At 33.2% G+C, this 19,635-nt stretch overlaps 1 protein-coding gene across 1 annotated transcript; it reads right to left on the reverse strand.

Annotated features, from left to right (window-relative positions):
* Nucleotides 1-1,019: 1,019 nt before the first annotated feature.
* On the reverse strand, nt 1,020-17,817 carry LOC148601457 (protein RCC2-like). Its single transcript, XM_088556588.1, has 11 exons — nt 17,553-17,817; nt 17,026-17,116; nt 16,209-16,346; nt 14,517-14,648; nt 12,883-12,971; nt 11,430-11,544; nt 10,324-10,487; nt 9,476-9,656; nt 8,085-8,190; nt 5,889-5,961; nt 1,020-5,116 (listed from the first exon to the last, which is right to left on the reverse strand). The coding sequence occupies exons 1-11, from the start codon at nt 17,709-17,711 to the stop codon at nt 4,943-4,945; spliced, it is 1,422 nt and encodes a 473-aa protein (XP_088412714.1). The 5' UTR covers nt 17,712-17,817; the 3' UTR covers nt 1,020-4,942.
* Nucleotides 17,818-19,635: the final 1,818 nt, after the last annotated feature.

The following is a 19,635-nucleotide window of genomic DNA, read 5'->3' on the forward strand; positions in this document are numbered from 1 at the left end:
ATTTTTTTTTATTTGGAACCTAGTTTACCTGAAAAACAATGAAAGTTTGAACCCTGAACAAATAATCCTGATTAAGTTGACCTAGATGAAGTAAATATATGTTTACCATTTCTAATGGAGTAATTGTCTGTCTCTCTATACTTCATTTAATAAACAGATGAATTTTGTGTAGTGAAAAAAAAATTACATTTAACTGTTGCAGTTACAGTCAAAAACCAATTCAATTTTTATAAAGGATGCATTTGTAATATGAAATGGATGAAATTTTTTGGAAAAAAAAATCATGTGCCACTGACTGTCTGGTTTTTTGCATGGAGGCCCTCTTAAAATATAGCTTTGCCTGTGTGGTACATGTGAAAATAAAATGCTTTGCAAAGTGCAGCTAGATCTGCCCATAGCGATTGAACTCTGAACAGTCGGGTCAAACATGGACACAAAATTCAAGCATGAATCAGCTGAATTCTTTACTTGAATTCTTAAATCAGAAATTTACAAAACGAAAGGGAGCATCAATAGAAACAGTTTACCAAAGTTTCACATCAATTAGTGGTTGCATTTTTGACTTGTTGTGTGAAGTGTGAATGACATGGACGCACACAAGTATACCATATTACATCTCTTCAAGACAGATGGCATTTTAAAAATTCAACAGTGCCGACTCTTATGCATTCCCCCAAGACAAGTGCATTTTGAAACTGATATGGCATTAATTTTTCTATTATTTATTGTCTGTCAAACTCTCGCCAAATCTCTTAACATTTATGACTTGAAAGCTTGACAGTGATGAAAAACTACAGGGGCAAGAACTCGTACCACAAAACTTGAAAAATAACTTAACGGGAAGTCTGAGAAAATTCACAACTGTTTGTGATGTCGTCAGTTTTTAAGACTTTGAATGGAGTTACCAGGGAATTAAGAATTATCACAGATGTACATATTTTTAACTTTTGTGGAGCCAGGGCCTAATATTTATCACAATTCCATTACCAGTATTGTAAAGACTATTAAACACTCAACGATCCAGTTCAGATCTTTTATTTAATTCAGTATTGCACTATAACAAAATGATTCATGATTGTTTGTACAATGCATATAGTCACAATGGGAAACTACTCATTAATCCTGTACAATGATGAAAAAAAAAAGAACAGTTAAAGGTCAGCAGAATGGAAGTAAAGCTTAATGTCTTCATGAGGTCTATGTAAGTAAGTGGTAGGGTTTTTAAAAAGACCATGGTTATTTTTACATGAACAGATTTAACAGATTTTAATTGAACTGCCCTTTATATAAGCTGAGCAGCTTGCTAAAGAAAAAGGGGTAGAATGCATGCCGTGTACTAATTTTTGTATTTAAATTTCTGAATTAATTTTGGGTATGGCATGCAGTTATTGGTACTGTGGTTACAGTACCAGTAATGTCCCTGGATTATAACTGATTGAAAAACGACACTCCCAAAAAAAAAAAACATAGTTCCCAAGGCTTGTTCATGAATAAAAAAAATAAGCTACAGCTATTGGCAAAATACCATTTTTCGATATGCACATTATATTTTTTTATACCTACAAATGACTATAATTGCAATATTCTCCAGCGTTCACCAAATAAATCTTGAAGTATAGTGCTAAATGGCACAACCAGTACAGTTTCTACAGGTCTGTTAAAAAATTAACGCACAATGCTCAAAATATATTTCACTCACAGTAATCTTCCCTATAAAAACATAGACTGGAGAGCACAATCCCAATAACTATCCAAAGGATAACATTGCTGTCTCAAAGCTAAAGTATAGCCCCAAATCAATGGCCCTAAAGTACTATTCCGGTGAAATTCTTTTATAACACATGTATACGATGATCTAGTTAAAAATCACTATAACCCTACTTAGTTCATGCATTTTGATACAAAATGTACTTATACAACCTTTTGTAGCAGGGCTTTCAAAATGAAGGATAGTTGGTTGTTACATACCCTTGTTAAATTTCATGTACTCAACCAAAATACAGATAATTTTTTAAGTTAGTAGCCGCCCACGACAATTGGACTATACTCCAAAATAAAGTCTGAAACCCTTATGCATAAAGAGCAATTGGTTACGAAGATTTTGTATCTAAATCACTCGTTAGAATTGTAGAATGATTTTAATTGGTATTTAAGTTGCTATCACAGTTTATTATTAAAGTTTCAAACAAAATCCATACCTGTTAACCCTCTCACATTTAGGGGAGACTTCCACAAAATCAATGAAAACTTAAGAGTTTCTCTGATAAAAATGTATGATTTGTGGGAGGTTTTTGGTTAAAATTACAATATTTTCTTTTGCATTAAAATTTCTCACATGAGACAGTGTCAATGAGGGAGAATTTCCCACATGAGACAGTGTCAATGAGGGAGAATCTCCCCCACGAGACAGTGTCAATGAGGGAGAATCTCCAACATAAGACAGTGTTGATGAGGGAGAATCTCCCACACGCACTGTTCCAAAGGTTAACATATGTAGAATGTGAAAACTTTAACATTGAAGATAATATAAAAGATTAAGTACTAGGGCTTGCAGAAAATAGGTTGATTTGTGATCTGACAAGGTTGATATATATATATATATGAAAATAAAACAAGACTGAACCTTTACTCAACACAATACATTAAAAATTTTGACAGTTGAAAAATATATATATAACAAAACATACACTTGTATAAAAAATCAATATTGATATGATAAAATGCACATTGGGTTCAACTGCTCAGTAATAAGTGAAATGAAAAATGGTTCGTTTCAATGAACATAGATCAAAAAATTATCCAAGTTCTTGTTCTTACTTTCACAAAAAAGACTAAGCGTCCATTGTTATTTTGGGTTCAAACGAATGAATGGTTATGAATTTTCCCTTCTTATATATACTTTCCTGAGAGGGACATTTGGATTGAGAATTTGAACCCAGGACCATATGTGATCTAATGATTCAATAAACAAAGCCAATCAAAAATTTTTAATTACAATGAAACCAGTCTAATCAAACACCGTGAGACTTCCAGAACCATGAACCAGATTTTTCCCTTTGAATAATGCTCTCAAAATCATGAAAGATGAATTCTGATTGGCCGATCGGCAAGGTCATCAGAACATAAAGTAGAATAGAGTGTTGTTAGATCCTACAGGCAGGGACTGAATGGAACAGGTTTAATTATAATTAGATTTGTCCTTTTTACAAAAAATCCTAATTGTAAAATTAGTCATAGGTATAAAACATTCTGACCTATGAGGTCAATAACTTTAAATAATTTTACACTTACCATTTTTTTGTGAAAAGGACTGCTGACCCTTTGGCCATACGTACCAATCCCATTAATAATCTGACAGTGGGTGAAACATGGCTACAATAGCCCTGCATATAAACTGCACTTTCCATTAGAAGCAAAAAACAATGTATAAACACAAAGTTTTCTAACATTCTTATGGTTCTATCACATGTAACAACTTTCATTTAGGACAGATTTGATCAGACATCCTAGTGGTCATTCACAGTTTTACAATCAAATTGAATGTTTAAACCTTGTCAGACAGACAGATAAAAGAATTAACAAGTTTTGCCTGAATCTTCATTGATAAGGATGGTAGATACAATTGACCAGCACTAGGATCCAAAATTTTAGAAAAAGGAAAAGAAGGGACAGTTTCAAACTATAATGAATTAGTATTTGTTCAAAAAATGCAGGAAACTGACTAAACTATCAAACAACTAGGTGTTTACCTACCATCTGAACCCACCCCCACATGGATTCAACTGTCTTCTCTGACTGGATGATCTGGCCTCAGATGAAGGATTAGACAAGGTTTAATAGTGAAGAAATAATCACAAATAAATGCCGGAGGTAGTGAAGGTATTGCAAATGATTCAGATGTTCAATCAATAAAATTATATACAGCAAAACAGTGTAGGAATACATACAAAATGGCAGAAATTTCATCAGTTTTAGGTTCAATAAATAAGGCTGACAGTATTATTGTTGTGGTTGTTTGTGGATTTTATCAAAGCATCTTGGTTTTCAACTAAATTTGCACTAAAAGTTCCTAGAGAAATTAAATTGCCGGCGTTCAATTTAGCACTGGTCTACGTCTGGTACCCTCAATTTCTAATGCTGGACTATCGAAATTATATATACCTAGCTTCTGAACCTATCACATCTTACAACACCTCTTATTGAGGACCTGTCACTTTCTTCTGATCGTTATTTCATTTAGGGTGCACAAAAGTCCAGGAGCTAAGTAAATTTGATAAGCAGTGAAAAATATTAGCAGTAGACCTATGGACCAAGTCTTTGTAAAATCAAGCAGGTTTATGAAGAAATTGGCTTAATTTCCTTTGAAATGTACAGTGCGGTCTACATAAAATTATAATGGGTCTATGTTGACAAAAAATTAAGTTTCTAACACTGGATAAGTACTTTTAAGAGAAGAATGAAAAGTAATAAATGTTTATATTTCATTCGTATTTTTAGTTGGAAGAAATAAAGATTATCTAGTTTGTGAAACAATACAATTTGTATTCAAAATAAATTTGAAAGTCAATTATTTCATATGAAAATAAATTTAAGAGGTAGCATCACAATTTTGTCTCATATCTTAACACCTTTGTCCGAGTTTATCATCACAACTAAGCAGAATAGTTTTATTTTTACACACTCTCAGGGAATTAACTTTACAATATTGAGATGTTGAAATAAACAACAGCTATTGCTGAATTTGTTACAGAGCAAAAAGAAAAATCATATTTTCTGGGAGATGACAAAAAAGCTTAGGATTTGTTCATAAGGGATCTTGACAGTGAAATGATGAGAAAGATGCAAGATGTAAGATGTTACTACCCTGTCAAATTCATTGATAAATTTGTGAAAAAAACTCATTGCTCTAAAAAAAACAGATCACTAACATTACAAAATATCTTCAAGGTGTGAAGATATCTAACTTGTCTATTTTGGCCTTTTCTTCTTCAGTATCATTCCTGGCGATCATTATAGTGTGTCCATAACCACAAGCTACTGAATGTATATAAATGCCTATCAAAGGTTTGACTTCCTGAGCGTATGATGAGCTTTTCATTTTCTCATCTCCATAGCCCTGCAAAATATGAAATTTTTCAGCAATGTAATATATAAAATTTAATTCTTTTCTTTAACAACATGGAATATAAGTACTTTGCATTTGTAATAAATCACAGCTGCTGTAAACCTACTACTGTAAACTGTTTCTTGAAAGAAATTGCAGTAAAATTCATGGAACAATCAAAAACTTATACTGTATGACTGAAGTTGCAACAACAAAAAAAAAGTGCAAAAATTTCCAAATTTACAATTTTTTTTGTAGATATGCTTTTTCATATCTTAAGAGTCATACTTAACATGTACAAAATATTTTTATTTCAGATCATTATGTATTTAAAATACATCTGTACTTTCATAAAGGAAACAAAATGCAGCAATTTTTTTTCAAGTTTTCTCAAACATTGAAAATTCAGGAAAATAGACTGCATAGGAAAGTACAGCTGTTGAATGGTAATCATTTTTCATAATACAACATACACATATACCAGTACATGTACATTTCATCAATTTATTATAACATTATCCACTCAAAATGTATTTGATTAATTTCACAAACATTCAAATTGTTCATTTTTCAATAAAGCAAGATTTAATTTAATAAAAACCAATTCCCCTAGTCTGCCAAGAACCCATATAAACATAATATAGTTCTTTACATGACAATGCACAAATTTTGCCAAGTAAAAGCTGTAAAAAATGAGACTAACACAAAATTTTCGAAAGAAAAGAAAAATGAATGAAAAAGACTGACATCCGTTAATAAAATGTAAAATCAGATTGATGCCTACCAGTTCTCCATAAGTAGGACAGGGTCCCCATGAGACAAGGCTGTCATCAGCAGCAATTACTATAGCTCTGTTACTAGAAGTAAAAAGAAATATATATTCAACAATCTTAAAACTAGTACACCATTAAAAATTCATACACTTACCATAGGCAGATCCACAAATTTTGAAAGGGCGATTGGCCCCTCCTGGTTCCAGGCAGATCCACAGATTTTGAAAGGACAATTGGCCCCTCCTGGTTCCAGGCAGATCCACAGATTTTGAAAGGACAATTGGCCCCTCCTGGTTCCAAGCAGATCCACAGATTTTGAAATGACGATTGGCCCCTGCTGGTTCCAAGTTATTATTTGCTTAATGCAAACAATTTTTTTCCAACAACTAGTGGCTCAAGAGAGCCTGAATCGTTCACCTAGTTAACCATTTGTTTATTTGAAGAACTTGAGGAATGAGACAGGCTAAGTTAAAATCAACTAAATTGTCAAATGCACGAAATGCTTTTCATGACCTGAACCAGAATTTTGCTAAAGGCAACAGAGGTTTTGAATTTTTTTCAAAAACCTGTATTATTACCCCTAAGTTCCATTTTCAGTATACGCAGCCATATCTATTCACATATTAAAATCACAATAGTCATTTTGAGCACAATACACTAAAGAACCATTATGCTTATTTTCATTCAATGATCTTAAATGGTTTCAGAGAAGAAGATTTTCAAAGTTGTACATGTGAAAAAAAAAAAAACAACAAAAAAACTGTTTCAGGGGTCCTACATTATGTCAATGAATGGTTTTGAAAATATCGGCATAGGTTCTTCTCATGATGCTTAACAATTTTACCCAGCCAGAAATTTGTTAAAGGCAACGGTTTTTGAGTTATTTGCAAAAATTGCCATCTGACCCCTATGTTCTATTGCTAGTAATGGAGGCCATGTTTTTTCATGAATCAACAATCCCAACGGTCAATTTGTGTGGGATACCCTAAGGAACATACATACCAACTTTCATTGAATTCTGTGCAATAGATTTTGAGAAGAAGATTTTCAAAGTTGCACATGCGAAAATACAAAAAAAAACTGTTTCAGGAGCCGTAACTCCTACATCAGTTGACCAATCATTTTGAAAATTTTAGCATAAGTCCATCTCATGATGCTGAATAATTTTAGCCAGTTCCAGAAATTTGCTAAAGGCAACGGTTTTTGAGTTATTTGCAAAAAACTGCAATCTGACCCCTATGTTCTATTTTTAGTAACAGCGGCCATGTTTTTTCATGGATCAAAAATCCCAACAGTCATTTTGTGCAGAACACCCTAAGGAACAATCATGCCAAGTTTAAAACCTGTCAGTCCAGTAGTTTCAGAGGAGAAGATTTTTTAAAAATTTGTCCACAATGACTACAGACGCCAAGTGATGGCATAAGCTCACTTGGCCTTCAACAGGGTGAGCTAAAAAAGGGGGGGGGTCGGAGGTTTTGTCCCTGGAACCCTCTCTTAGATCTGTCATCCCATGCAATAGATTGACCTAAATTTATAGGTGATAATTGTGTTTTTTTTCATTGCTATTATTTGCATGGTAGCTTTTTTAACTTCATTTTGAAGTCAATAATCACAGTGGGGACAAAACATCCGAGAGACAGTGCCCTTTTGGTATCCCTGTAATGCTGTTCCTGCATACGAACTAAATTAAACAATATACACCTAGTCTAAACATCAGATAGGAAGTAGCTTTTACTGAAGCCAAGTATCAAATCCTACAATATGTCACAACTACAAGAAGCTTCCAAGCTTGAGTCAAAACATCATTATAGGGTGTGAATAGAGCAGAAACAGAGAACAGTGATTTTGCTACCTTCTATATATTCTTGGAAATTTTTTTTTTTTCAGTAAGTCGTAACCTAATGCAAATGAATATTGGGAGTACATATTTGTCAGTTTGGTTTCGGTCTTCAGTTCTGGATTGGCATATGACGAGTTTCTGTCCCCCGTAAAAAATTTTCTCCAATGTGTTGCAAAAATTTCCCAAAAATTAAGGGTTGGGGCTGCTTATAACATAAGGAACAAAATTGCTGGAGAAGAGTATACTATTCTAACTTATGAGTCCTGGTATAATTAATGTCAGATGCAAAACATAATCTTTCTGTCAGACAAAGAAGGAGAAAAACTAACTGTACCGTACAAGTGATTAAACTGTATTTTAATCTTACCAGCATCCAGCACTTCTAATCCGCCACCCACTGAGATCTGGTACATTTTTGGGGTACATTGCAGCTTCCCCTGTGGTTTTCTGTTGGCCCCATAGAAAAAGGGCTCCTAAAATAGCAGTTTTATATTTTATGCAGTCATTAAAAAGTTCTAGAAAATTGTTGATTCTATACAATTCTTTATAAAAGACAAAGTTATTATATTTGGCAAATTCTGAATTTTTTTCAAATACCACAACATTTAATGAAAACTTCGAAATATTTTTAAAGATTAAAAATTGAATTATTTCCCTTTACAATCTTTGCTGCTTATTATGTGAATTACATTATTTTCAAGCAGCAAAAGATACAATAGACATTTGCATAGAAAATCATTAGAAACTATGGAATTTATAGAGGATACAGTACCTGAACCGATCCGTACAACAAAAATTGTTATCTGTCAAACCGATCCATTTAACTGGTGATCGCATCACGTGACCAGACAGTCAATGTATTTAACGGTTTTTGTTGTTTTCTTGGTCAATTTTAAATATATTTATATAATGTAATAGATTTAAACATCAATTTATACTTTTATTTTACATTTCTTTTATTTAAAACAGATCTTATGTCATTTTACATAACAAAACTGTGATCAGATCGGTCAACAGTCATCAATCCATCAAATCGTTGCATGGATTGATTCAAGGACTGTAGAGCTTTCAATTATGATGAAACCTGTCTTAACCAACCTCTCTTGAAATTTAGAACTTGTTCGGTTTAGCAAGGTTCATAATACATCTAAATTGATATAAAGAGACTTTCACCATGTCCATGTCTTTTTTTTTTATATTATTCATAGTTTGGTTTCAATAGATTTTATTGTATTTGGAGAGTGAACAGACAAGTTGCAGGAAGAGGATCTCAGTCAAAAACTATTTTTCAATGTTGTTGGTTCAGGGCCTAAAAAGCAATTATTTAAGGAGATTCTGTTTTAGCAGTATGATTTGCAGAAATGCAAACAGGAACATACTTTTACATATGTTTTACATCATACTGCTAAAAAAGAATCTTTTGGTAAAACAACTTTTTACATAATTGCTTTTTGATTTGTTACCATAAGTAAGGCATTTTAAAGTGCAAAACTAACAAGAAGTTGCATATCTGGTGTGCTATGAAAACCCCTATTCGTACCAGCCCCATGAAATAGGAAGTTGATACTGGACAGCAATAAAAATCTAGTACCAAGTATGTCCAATCAACATTAAACCACATACAAAATTTGAAATCAATCCGTCTTTTGGATCATTCGAATATTAAATTGCAACGAAATTCATATGGACAGACAGACAAGCTGATTTCAATATACCAACCACTCACTCAGAAGCAGTGTTTCAAAAATTTGATATTACCATGTTCACTGACAGCCATTGAAATGGTTGAACCAGCATATACTTGTGTTGCCCCTCTATTTGGTCCACTGAAGTACCCCAACATCCTTGGCACCATTTCATCCTTTGGCTCACTGTGCCCTAACCGTCCATACCCACCAAAGCCCCAGGTAAATACTCGTTTCTTGGAATCTAAAGCTACCTATACAATTACAAAACAGATCAGTTTTGAGCATGGTTAAATTCTCAGTATAAAATGAGGCTTCAAAGAGCAAAAGTATATGCAAAATACAAAATCTGACACAAGTGAAACTTGTAAAGTTCATGAGTGGAAGTGTAAATCTAGGATTTGCTTAATACCTATTACATTCATATCACCACTGGTTTTGCAGATAAAAAAGAAAGCATTTAACTCTAAACTTCAACCTGTCCCCCTATTTTAATAGCATGGTGATAATATTGAGTCTAATTTCTAGAAATGCATTATCAGATAATGGTCGAAACATACATGTAGCACCTAACAGCTCTCATTATGATTACAAAAACCTCAAATTAAAAGAGAATATCGAAGAGGCCATGAAATACTCATATAATAGTTGTTGATAAACTGATCAATATAGTGATATTTAGGCTGCCCACAGGACAGTGGTATTGACTAAGACAGCGATAATGACAGAGCAGCCAGAGAGCATGATCACATCATGGTACTGACTGGTAAAACCTTTTACTGTAGATTAATTATTACCACATGAAAAGGTTTTATTCAATTGAAATTACTGATTTTTCACAGATAGGAAGTAATTTATATTCCTACATACTGAATAGCATAATATAGACAATGCCATACAGTAATCTGAAAGACTACATACTGAATGGTTATTTCCACAAGCAATATCTCTGAGTTCTACATCAGTTATGGGAGTAATTCCATTCCTATCTTTCTCAATGAAGACATTAACTTTCCTAGGAACTACTTCACACTTGAATGATAATTTGTTACTGGTTACAAAGTACTTGCCATCTGTATTATGTCCTAAAAATATCAATGATAGCACGTCATTAATGAAACATTAAGTGATACCAGGCAATGTTAGGCCCAAATTAAAATTAAGTTTGTTTCCTCTCAAAAAATTATTTTCCACAAAAATCCGTCTTTTTTTTTGCTTTCGTAAATTCCGGAAAATGTGTCCATCACTGGTCCTGATACAGGAATTAATCGGAAGTCAATTCCGGCTGTCACTAAAACGCTTCATCTCAGGTGATTTTTTTCCTTGTGTTCCAGCAATAAATATGGAGGTTGATTAAATGCGAAAACATGGCAACTGGAGATGTAAGATACCTCACGCTGAGAGGAATAAATCTAATCAGTCTAAACACCTGCCTGCCTCGTCTGTCTCAAAATCATGACCCGGACAAAAAGAAAACAAAGATTCTTTTAATAGTGGCCATATGGTGAAAAAAGGGGGATGAAAAAGTTGTTCAAAATAGCCTCACTCAAAAACATACATTCAGAATTTTGCAGAAATTTATCTTAATCTGTATTTTATAGTACTTAATACATTTGCAAACTTTCATAAATTGATGGATCCATTCTCAAGTTATCATCTGGAATAGTAGGTGGATGAACAGATGGAGGGTTGTAATTTGTAATATTTTCTTTATAATCTAATTTTAAATTATTAAAAACATGTAAAATTGGCATTTTAAACTGAATTTAATAACAAAGAAATATGAAGCTTTCTGTACTAAAAAGTAATTCAAATAATAAACACAGATTCACTCCTAGCTGATATAAGGTAGATTATTCCTTAAATAATTTATTGATAAAAGTTTAATGGATTTTTTTTCTGATTTTGAAGGAAAAAAAACCAAAAAAAACAGGCAAATGATCTGCATATTGTTTTATTTGAAATATTGAATATCATTAAAATAGACCTTTATCAAACTTTTAATCCTGAATACTGCACAACATTACCTAACTGTCCATATTCAGGACATCCAAATGAGAATAGATTTCCTCGTATATCAATCATCATACTGAAATCTGTCCCAGCTGAGACTTTCTTTACCGGTGGCCCATTGAATGATATCTGGAACAGAAAACAATTTAAAGATGGAAAATCCTAAAAATAAATGAATTGCACCTCAAACCTACAACTGAGTAAGTGGTAGAAGATAGTCATGTACTTAAAAGTAGCTTTATGCTAGTTGAGCTTGAATTGCATGCTATTCAAACATTAACAACACCCACTCAAAAGTACTCAAGATTTTCTTTTAATACATATAGTGAGGCTAATGCAAATTCTTCGTTAACCCTACCACAAAGAACATATGACTAGCCTATTTCCCTTTATCATGTTTCAGAGATTCAAACAATTTTATTTTTTGATCTGACATTTGGGCCCACAGAAAAGCAAATTCTGCCAGATCTACATTTTAAACCAAATGTTAACCAGACTTCCGACACCCTGTAATATTGTGAGCATTGTCCCACACTCCAAGTTCAACAGTGAAATGCTTAACAATTTTATTAATTTGATTGGTCATAACATATTTTCTGACCTTAAAGGAACAATAGGTTGATTAAAATTTTTTCTTAACAAAATACAATGAGGATTGACAGAAAATTAAGTTTTGAAGGACTAATGCAGTCAATATATTGTTGTCCATTAGGTCCTGCACAACAATGGTTTTTGTCAGACCTGAAAGAGCTCTGTCTACTAGGTCTGTTGGGTCCGATTAGTTGTATCTCTAATTTTTAACTCCCATAATTTTGAAACAAAACAAAAATTGGAAATTTAAAAAACAATAATGCAAGCAAAACAAAGATTCTTTCTAGTACTAGCAACACAAGTATCATACAAATAAAAATAAAATTTCCCAAAGCATTTTAAGTGTATGACTGATAATTATTGTGTTTTAGAAGCTAAACAAGACATGAAGAAGAGAACAAAATCTGTGATGTAGAGTGCCAATTCATAATGCCCACAAAAATCTCTATGGCATGTGAATAGGTACAGTTTAATTTTTATACAATCTTTTTAGCACAGGAGAGACTTTATCTCAAAAAAAAAAAAAAAAAACAGGTAAAAATATTAGAAAAAGCGAAAATTCAATAAATAACAGAAAATAATCCAAGTTAGGAAAGGAACTAGTAAGAATCCCCACAGGTCAAAATGGTACTCCAGTACTTTAAAGACAAATTTAAAAGCACACAAGACAAGTGTTAATATATGTTTGAGGAAAATTGACCAGGTGCCCTACCATGCACCCCTAAAACAGTCAGAGGGCAACACTAGAGTAATTGACCCAGTACTTGCCCATGCACCCCCAAAATAGTCAGTGGGCAACACTAGAGTAATTGACTGGGTGCTCACCCATGCAAACCTAGAATAGTCAGTAGGAAACACTAGAGTAACAATATGAACCTTTGTAGGAGAATAAACTGTAGAACTCTGATGTCCGAGTCCTAACTGTCCGTACTTGTTCTCTCCACAACTGTATACAACACCTCTCTCTGAAAATATAATGAATGCAATAAGACTTTTGTTGTTGTTTGAAATGGATAATACACATGGATACGATTCAATATAGACCCACCCATACAAAATCAGTGAATCTAGTAGATTCTATTGTATTTGAGCGTCATTTACAGAGTTATCTCCCTTTGTCCTGTGGTCTCAATGGTATATGTAACTAATGTTATAACTTTTTAAAGATGCATGCATGCACCTCACTTTAATATTATACTTAGTTCAGAAAATGTTCACTTCATACAAAGTTAAAAAGAAGTTGTTATATTATCCCTGGCTCTTTTGAGGAATTGTTCAAATGTATAATCTAGTACCCTGTAATTTTTTAAGGACACATTTGATTAATATTTAAGTAGTTGTCTTTGTAAGAATCATGCAAAATCTGTAAAATGTGATATACCTCAAAAAAGGCTACATAGTTTTATTTCTGATATTAAGTTGATTTATGGGTCTGTATTATGAAATGTTTTAATATTTATTCGAAACTGCCTGCTCTTAGGAGATAATCAACATTGAAAATCTAATATATTCTATTGTCTTTGAGCGTCATTTACAGAGTTATCTCCCTTCATTTTGAAATCTACAGTGCATTCTATATAATTTTTATCTCCTATGAACACGGGTTGTATATAAAACCGCATGTTACTTTTTGTTTACTACGAAATTTTAAACAAAGTATCAAAAATAAAAATATGTAGGCTTTCCTACCATGAATCACATTTTGCATGATTCTTAGCCGGAGTACTACTTAATTAGTAAATGTTCTACAGACTGATTTCTAAAAGGTTTAAACTTTGTACAAGCAAATACTGACGTCACAACAATATTTTGCCCCCAAAACAGTCACCTTTTTGAGAAACACTAAGACTGTGTCTTTTAAAGGTTTGAAGAAATTAATACTTTTAAATTCAAAATGTATTATTGAAATACTATTTTATCATTGTCTAATCAAGCACTGGTAATGATGTTGATATTATTGACTGGGGTAAAATAATGCGACATAAATGGCCAGCTCTAGTAAAACAATGATAAAATGGAGTTTACCACATTTATTTCTTAAATGAAATCTATGAAATTAGGAATATGATAATTTGACAAACCATGAAAATTTAGTCCAGTGATACTGCTGGCCTTCTTCAAAACCATCTCATCTTTTTTTTATTGCACAAAATGTCTTTCAATAAGATTTAGAATAACTACAAAAACCTTGAAACTTGTAGTCAAAATGAATAGTTTGATACAGGATATCAAGTAAAAAACAATCAATCAGTGTTATTTGAAACAGAAACATCAACTACCAATAGGGAAATAAATGATCTTATTTGGGTCTATTTTTGAGCTTTTTTTTACATATTAGGAAACTTTCATTACAGAAAACAGCCTTGTTTCTGAGGTAACTTAAAGCGAACAATATCACTGGATACTAAAGAATGTAAGTACTTTCATAGCATAAGGCACCATAAAGTGGAAAAACCCTGAAATTAATGTGAATGTATAAACTAAGACACTGTGTAATGTAGATTTTGAACCTGTAACAAACAGTGAGTGTTGCTTTCCACAAGCAGCCTGTACGATATTCAAACCCTCCAATGCTGAGACAACTGTGGGGACATCAACTCTGTCTGTGTGTCCATGACCTAATTGTCCAGCTTCATTCCTTCCTGCAAAATATCATTTATGCTGAGAAAAAGATTTCATGACATTTTTAAAACATATCTGAAACAACTAATTTACCATTCATGAAAAATAAATAATTGCCCTAATGCACATGATAAGACAAAGCTTCAAGTCAGAAATGAAAATTCGGAAACAAATGAAAACAGTAAAATGTAAACAGAACTATTTCTGTGAATAAAATTTTTCATCAGTTTAGACAGTACATAATCCTTAACCTTTTGAAGAGTTGGTATGGGAGAATCACCCCCAATGACACAGTCTCTGGTGGGAGATTTTTATGCAAAATCATATTTAAGAGTTTTTTTTTCCAGTATTTTTCACATATAACAGTAAAAATTAACCAAAAGCTTCCCACAAATCTTACATTTTTATTCAAAAGATTCTAAATTTATTAATTTTGTTGGACTCTCCCCACTAATGTGAAATGGTTAATAGGTTTGGTTATAGTACAAGGCATGGAATGTCTGAAAAACAAGTATAAAAAAAGCATCAATGCCAAAATTTCCTCCAATTTTCAATCAGTTAAGGCAAAAATTATGTATTTGGGTTTCTTATTTCCAAAATTAAAAAACCATTGTTGGTAAATTTGTTTCACTGAAAAGACATTTTTTACCTTGTTTCTACTGACACATTGAAATCATTACAGTTAGAGAAAGTAGGTAAGTACATTGTAAACCCTAAAAACATATATTAACTTGGGCATAAATTCAGAGCTAAGCTCAACTTCATACAGTATCTTTGATTTCTATGATTTTACGTATAGTTTTGAAATTCAAAATGCAATGTTTGAGAATAATTTAATCTAATTTGTAACAAACTTTGTGATTAATTTGTTGTCTTACAGCAAACCAGGTTATTTTATAACCTGGATTGGTACTATGATATTATTAACAGGGATTGGTCTACATTCCACTTTTCAAATAATACCACACAAAATAAGGTGATTAAAAATCATAGTTTGCAACAGTTTACACCTATAACCCATGAATGGAAACTGTGGTAAACTATGTTTGTTTGTTTTGTTGGGGTTTAACATAAGCGCAGCAATATTTCAGCTATATTCAGACGATGAACATGAAATTGATGACAAAATGAACATGAAATGATGAAATGAAAAAGGGAATGGACACAAGGACAATGGGGTCGATCAATTTTTATTGCCACTGGAAATAGAGAGAGGTGGGTAGGATCAGGCAATTTAGCCTCCTGTGGCGGAGCCCTATGGTTCCTACTCCGGGAGAATACCACAGTAGGGTTCTTTAACGTGCGAGGAACGTGGCATCTTTCCCAACACGTTGCATCACTTAGGTTTTCCGCATTATAGCCTGACAACCCCAGCATGTTACACGCCAGGGGTACCCCATTCCACCACCTGGGGCATACATCCCAGTTGCTCTGTGGGCAGAGCGCCCTAGCCCCCGGCTAGGGTTTTGAGCACTATTTAGTCGCCTTTCACGACAAGCTTAGTGCAGGTCAATTCTTTTGACACCCGGATCTGCATGGGGCGCTGTAAACTATGTGAAGGTTATTTTTTTAAAACTCACCCCATGTATAAACTTTGCCATCTGCTGTTATAACAATACTATGACAGGCACCACAAGATGAGGCTACCGTTCGTACTTTAACTCCAACTAGCTTCGCCAATCTGTGTGGGCCCCATAGGTTTGGACCACCACCTTTAGCTACCAAAAAACAGTTGTTTAAAAATCAATTATATGTGCAACTATTTATAGAGATGGAAGAATTTTAATTGATACTGCCATTCGCAATAACCCTTGTTTCGAGTAAGTTCTTTTTCAGAATCAATCCTTACTGTAGAAGTTTCAGTGTTGGTTCTATGTTTGTTTGTTTGTTGGGGTTTAACGTCTGAGCAGCAATATTTCAGCTATATTCAGACAACAGTGTTGGTTCTAAGAAAAAAATCATAGATTATTGATTTATTGACACAGGAACAATACTACTTGGCAAACAATACAAGAAAACATATGAGAAAAACCGAATCATTTCTGTTAAATGTGGAAAGAAATGCCAATTCTTTCATACTTCCGCCCTGCTTTATACATTAAAGTATTTTTTTATGTATTTTTGTATCTATGCTATGCATATTGTTTTCTTTCAAATACCTGACAGTTTTATTAAGAGCTCAATGTGCTCACATTGTGTTGTTAAACTATACACAAATGTATATGCTATGTTGACATTAAAAATTACTCAAGTTTACTTAAAACTTAAAGAATCATATTTGCAATACCAGATACAAACAAGGAACTTGGAGACCTGCATATGGATTTGGAAAGTAAATCTAATTATAAGGGTATTACATATGTGAAGTTCATTTTACATTTTCACATAAGTGTTTACCATTCTTTGGAGCCTTGTTTCTGCCTATCATGTCCCAATTTGTGCCACCACAAAAAAGTAACTCTCCATTTAGCATTGAGCCTTCTAGTTTCTAGAAGAAAGAATTAAAAAAAATACCTACAGAAAGAGTATAGCTTGCTGTCATAACTGAAATTAAAATGTTAATAGTCTAAATAAAGATCTATGCTGTGACAGTTTTCAAGTTGACTAAGGGAAATAATAACTGCACTTTGAATAAGACAGACTTCACTTGCCTTGGTTTTATTTTATAAATCTACTTTGCATAAGACGGATTTAGCTTGTAAACGGTTACTGGAATGATATGAGAATAAAAATATAAAGTTTTATTAGTATCTGTAAACATTATTGTTGGTATTTGGTCAGATTCCAAGTCCGGGTTATTCAGAGCAGCCGGAGGGCTTTTTAAACAATGATTTCTTTCAAATGAAAAACTTTCTGATTGAAATTCACATGCACTGCATCAGAACATTATGATAACAACAACGGTTTAACCATCATCCACTCACAACTTCGGAATAATCCGTCGCGTCACCGTCGGTCCCGGCGCCTCCGAATGATGCACCACCGTCTTCATCGTCAAAATCGTCGAATTCGTCACTATCTTTTCTTTTCTTCCTTTTACCGGCACCATTTGTTTCTCCGGCGGCTCGTTTCTTTGGTGCCATACTACTGTCACAAAAATTTAACAAAAAGAGTGATTCAGTTTGTTTTTATGACAAAGATCTTTGTCTAGAAAATCAATGATTTCAATTCCCGCGATTTCTCCAAACTCACGCGAGACCCCTTTGGCGGCACCACCATGTAATATCAATTTTAATTGGATGAAAAAAATTAGTGATTTATTACTTCAAATTCTCCCAACTACATTTGAGGAGGAAAAGTAGTAGTAAACAATAAACCTTTAAACCTTTAATTAGGTCTCGACGTGGTATTAGATCTAGAATTAACTGAAAGATTTCGAGGGCTATGGTTAAAACCATTAAAATTCCTTACAATTTGGAGTATTCACAATTTTATATCATAGCCCTCAGCGGGTGGGGAAAGGGGGGGGGGGAGCCGGCTTGACGGAGTCTTGCTGGAAGTTCAAAATCCTTACCTCATTCCAGACAATTTTTGATGGATCTACCTACCCTATGGTAGACACATAGGTGAAAATACAGTTTCATTGTCAGGAGAACATATAAATTCCAATCGATGCATCTAGATTAACTTTACATAGTCAATTTAGTTGTTAATATGTTATTATATACAAATGATTCCTGCTGAAAATGTTTTTACCTAAAATTTAAAAAAAAAATTGACACCCTGTCATGTTCACAATTATGGTAATGCCCTTTGACGGTAGACAGTGAAATCTTACCCCTTCAAAAACTGCCAACATGATATTTAGTGTGTTTAGTACCATATTGATCACTTGTAAGATTAAAGTACTAAGAATTAATAAACCATGACAAAAAATATTGCAAAATGTCGGAAATCGAGTGTTTTTCCATATCCGTAACCACAAACATGCGTTTAAACAGACATAATTTGAATAGTCGTCGCCGCAGGAGTAAAAATAATAACCCAATGCTCCATTATATAATTTAATTAGAGGAACACATGGTATTCCAAATAACCCTTGTTGATTTGACGTTAAATGTGGGTTAATTAACATTCACATTTTGTAGTTGTCTTTGGAAAACCTCCCACTGCATAAAGGTCTTGATTTCTGGTGCCAATATTCAAATTAACAATTACTATACCCTCATTTCCAAAGAAGGGTTCTTTGCTTATACTACATCCAAAAATGATACGTTGTGCGATACGTGTCTTTGTGGTATAACATCTGTTGTGCGATTTTAATTGTCTTTTTATTAGTTCTTTGTGTTATAACATCTATAATGAGATATGTGTGTTTTTATATGCTCTTTGTGTTATAGCTGTTGTGCGATATGTTTCTGTTTTTATCAGCTCCTTTTTGTTATATGAAACTGTTGTGTAGTATGTGTCTTTTTCATTATCTCTTTTTCATAACAGCTGTTAGGCGACAAGGCCTTTGTGTTATATCAACTGTTATACAATAAGTGTCTTTTTATTAGCTTTTTGTGGTAAAACAACTTTTGTGCGATATGTGTCTTTTTTATTAGCTCTTTGTGTTATAACATCTAGTTGTTCCATTTGTATCTTTTTATAAGCTTTAAGTGTTATAACAACTGTGTTGTTTTTCGTTTTTTTTTTATTTTGGTACATGTTCCCGACATTATTTTGTCCATCGATTACCTTCTGTATACCTTGGTATTGTAATTTTTTTTTACATCCCATCTTTTTGTCTTTTACTAATATACACAATGTCTGTAAAATGAAACAGGACGAGAAGACAGGACAAAGTCAACGGCGGCCATAATACAGACTCTTTGTGCTTCCAATATTATGTTTTCCGTATTGTTACTTGAAAGGCAGATCCAGGCCGGTGTGCGCTCTTCCGTTTTTTGGAAACAATTGGTTGTAATAAAATTATGGAAATCACTGAAGCCCACCGCCCCGTTCTTCAAATCCATCTGTGTACCTTTTTTCTGTTATTCTCTGATACTTTTATTTGTTTATGTT

This window comes from Perna viridis, chromosome 12, assembly GCF_037379345.1.
Source record: "Perna viridis isolate PV_CMFRI_1.1 ecotype Kerala chromosome 12, ASM3737934v1, whole genome shotgun sequence".
Taxonomy (NCBI): Eukaryota; Metazoa; Mollusca; class Bivalvia; order Mytilida; family Mytilidae; genus Perna; species Perna viridis.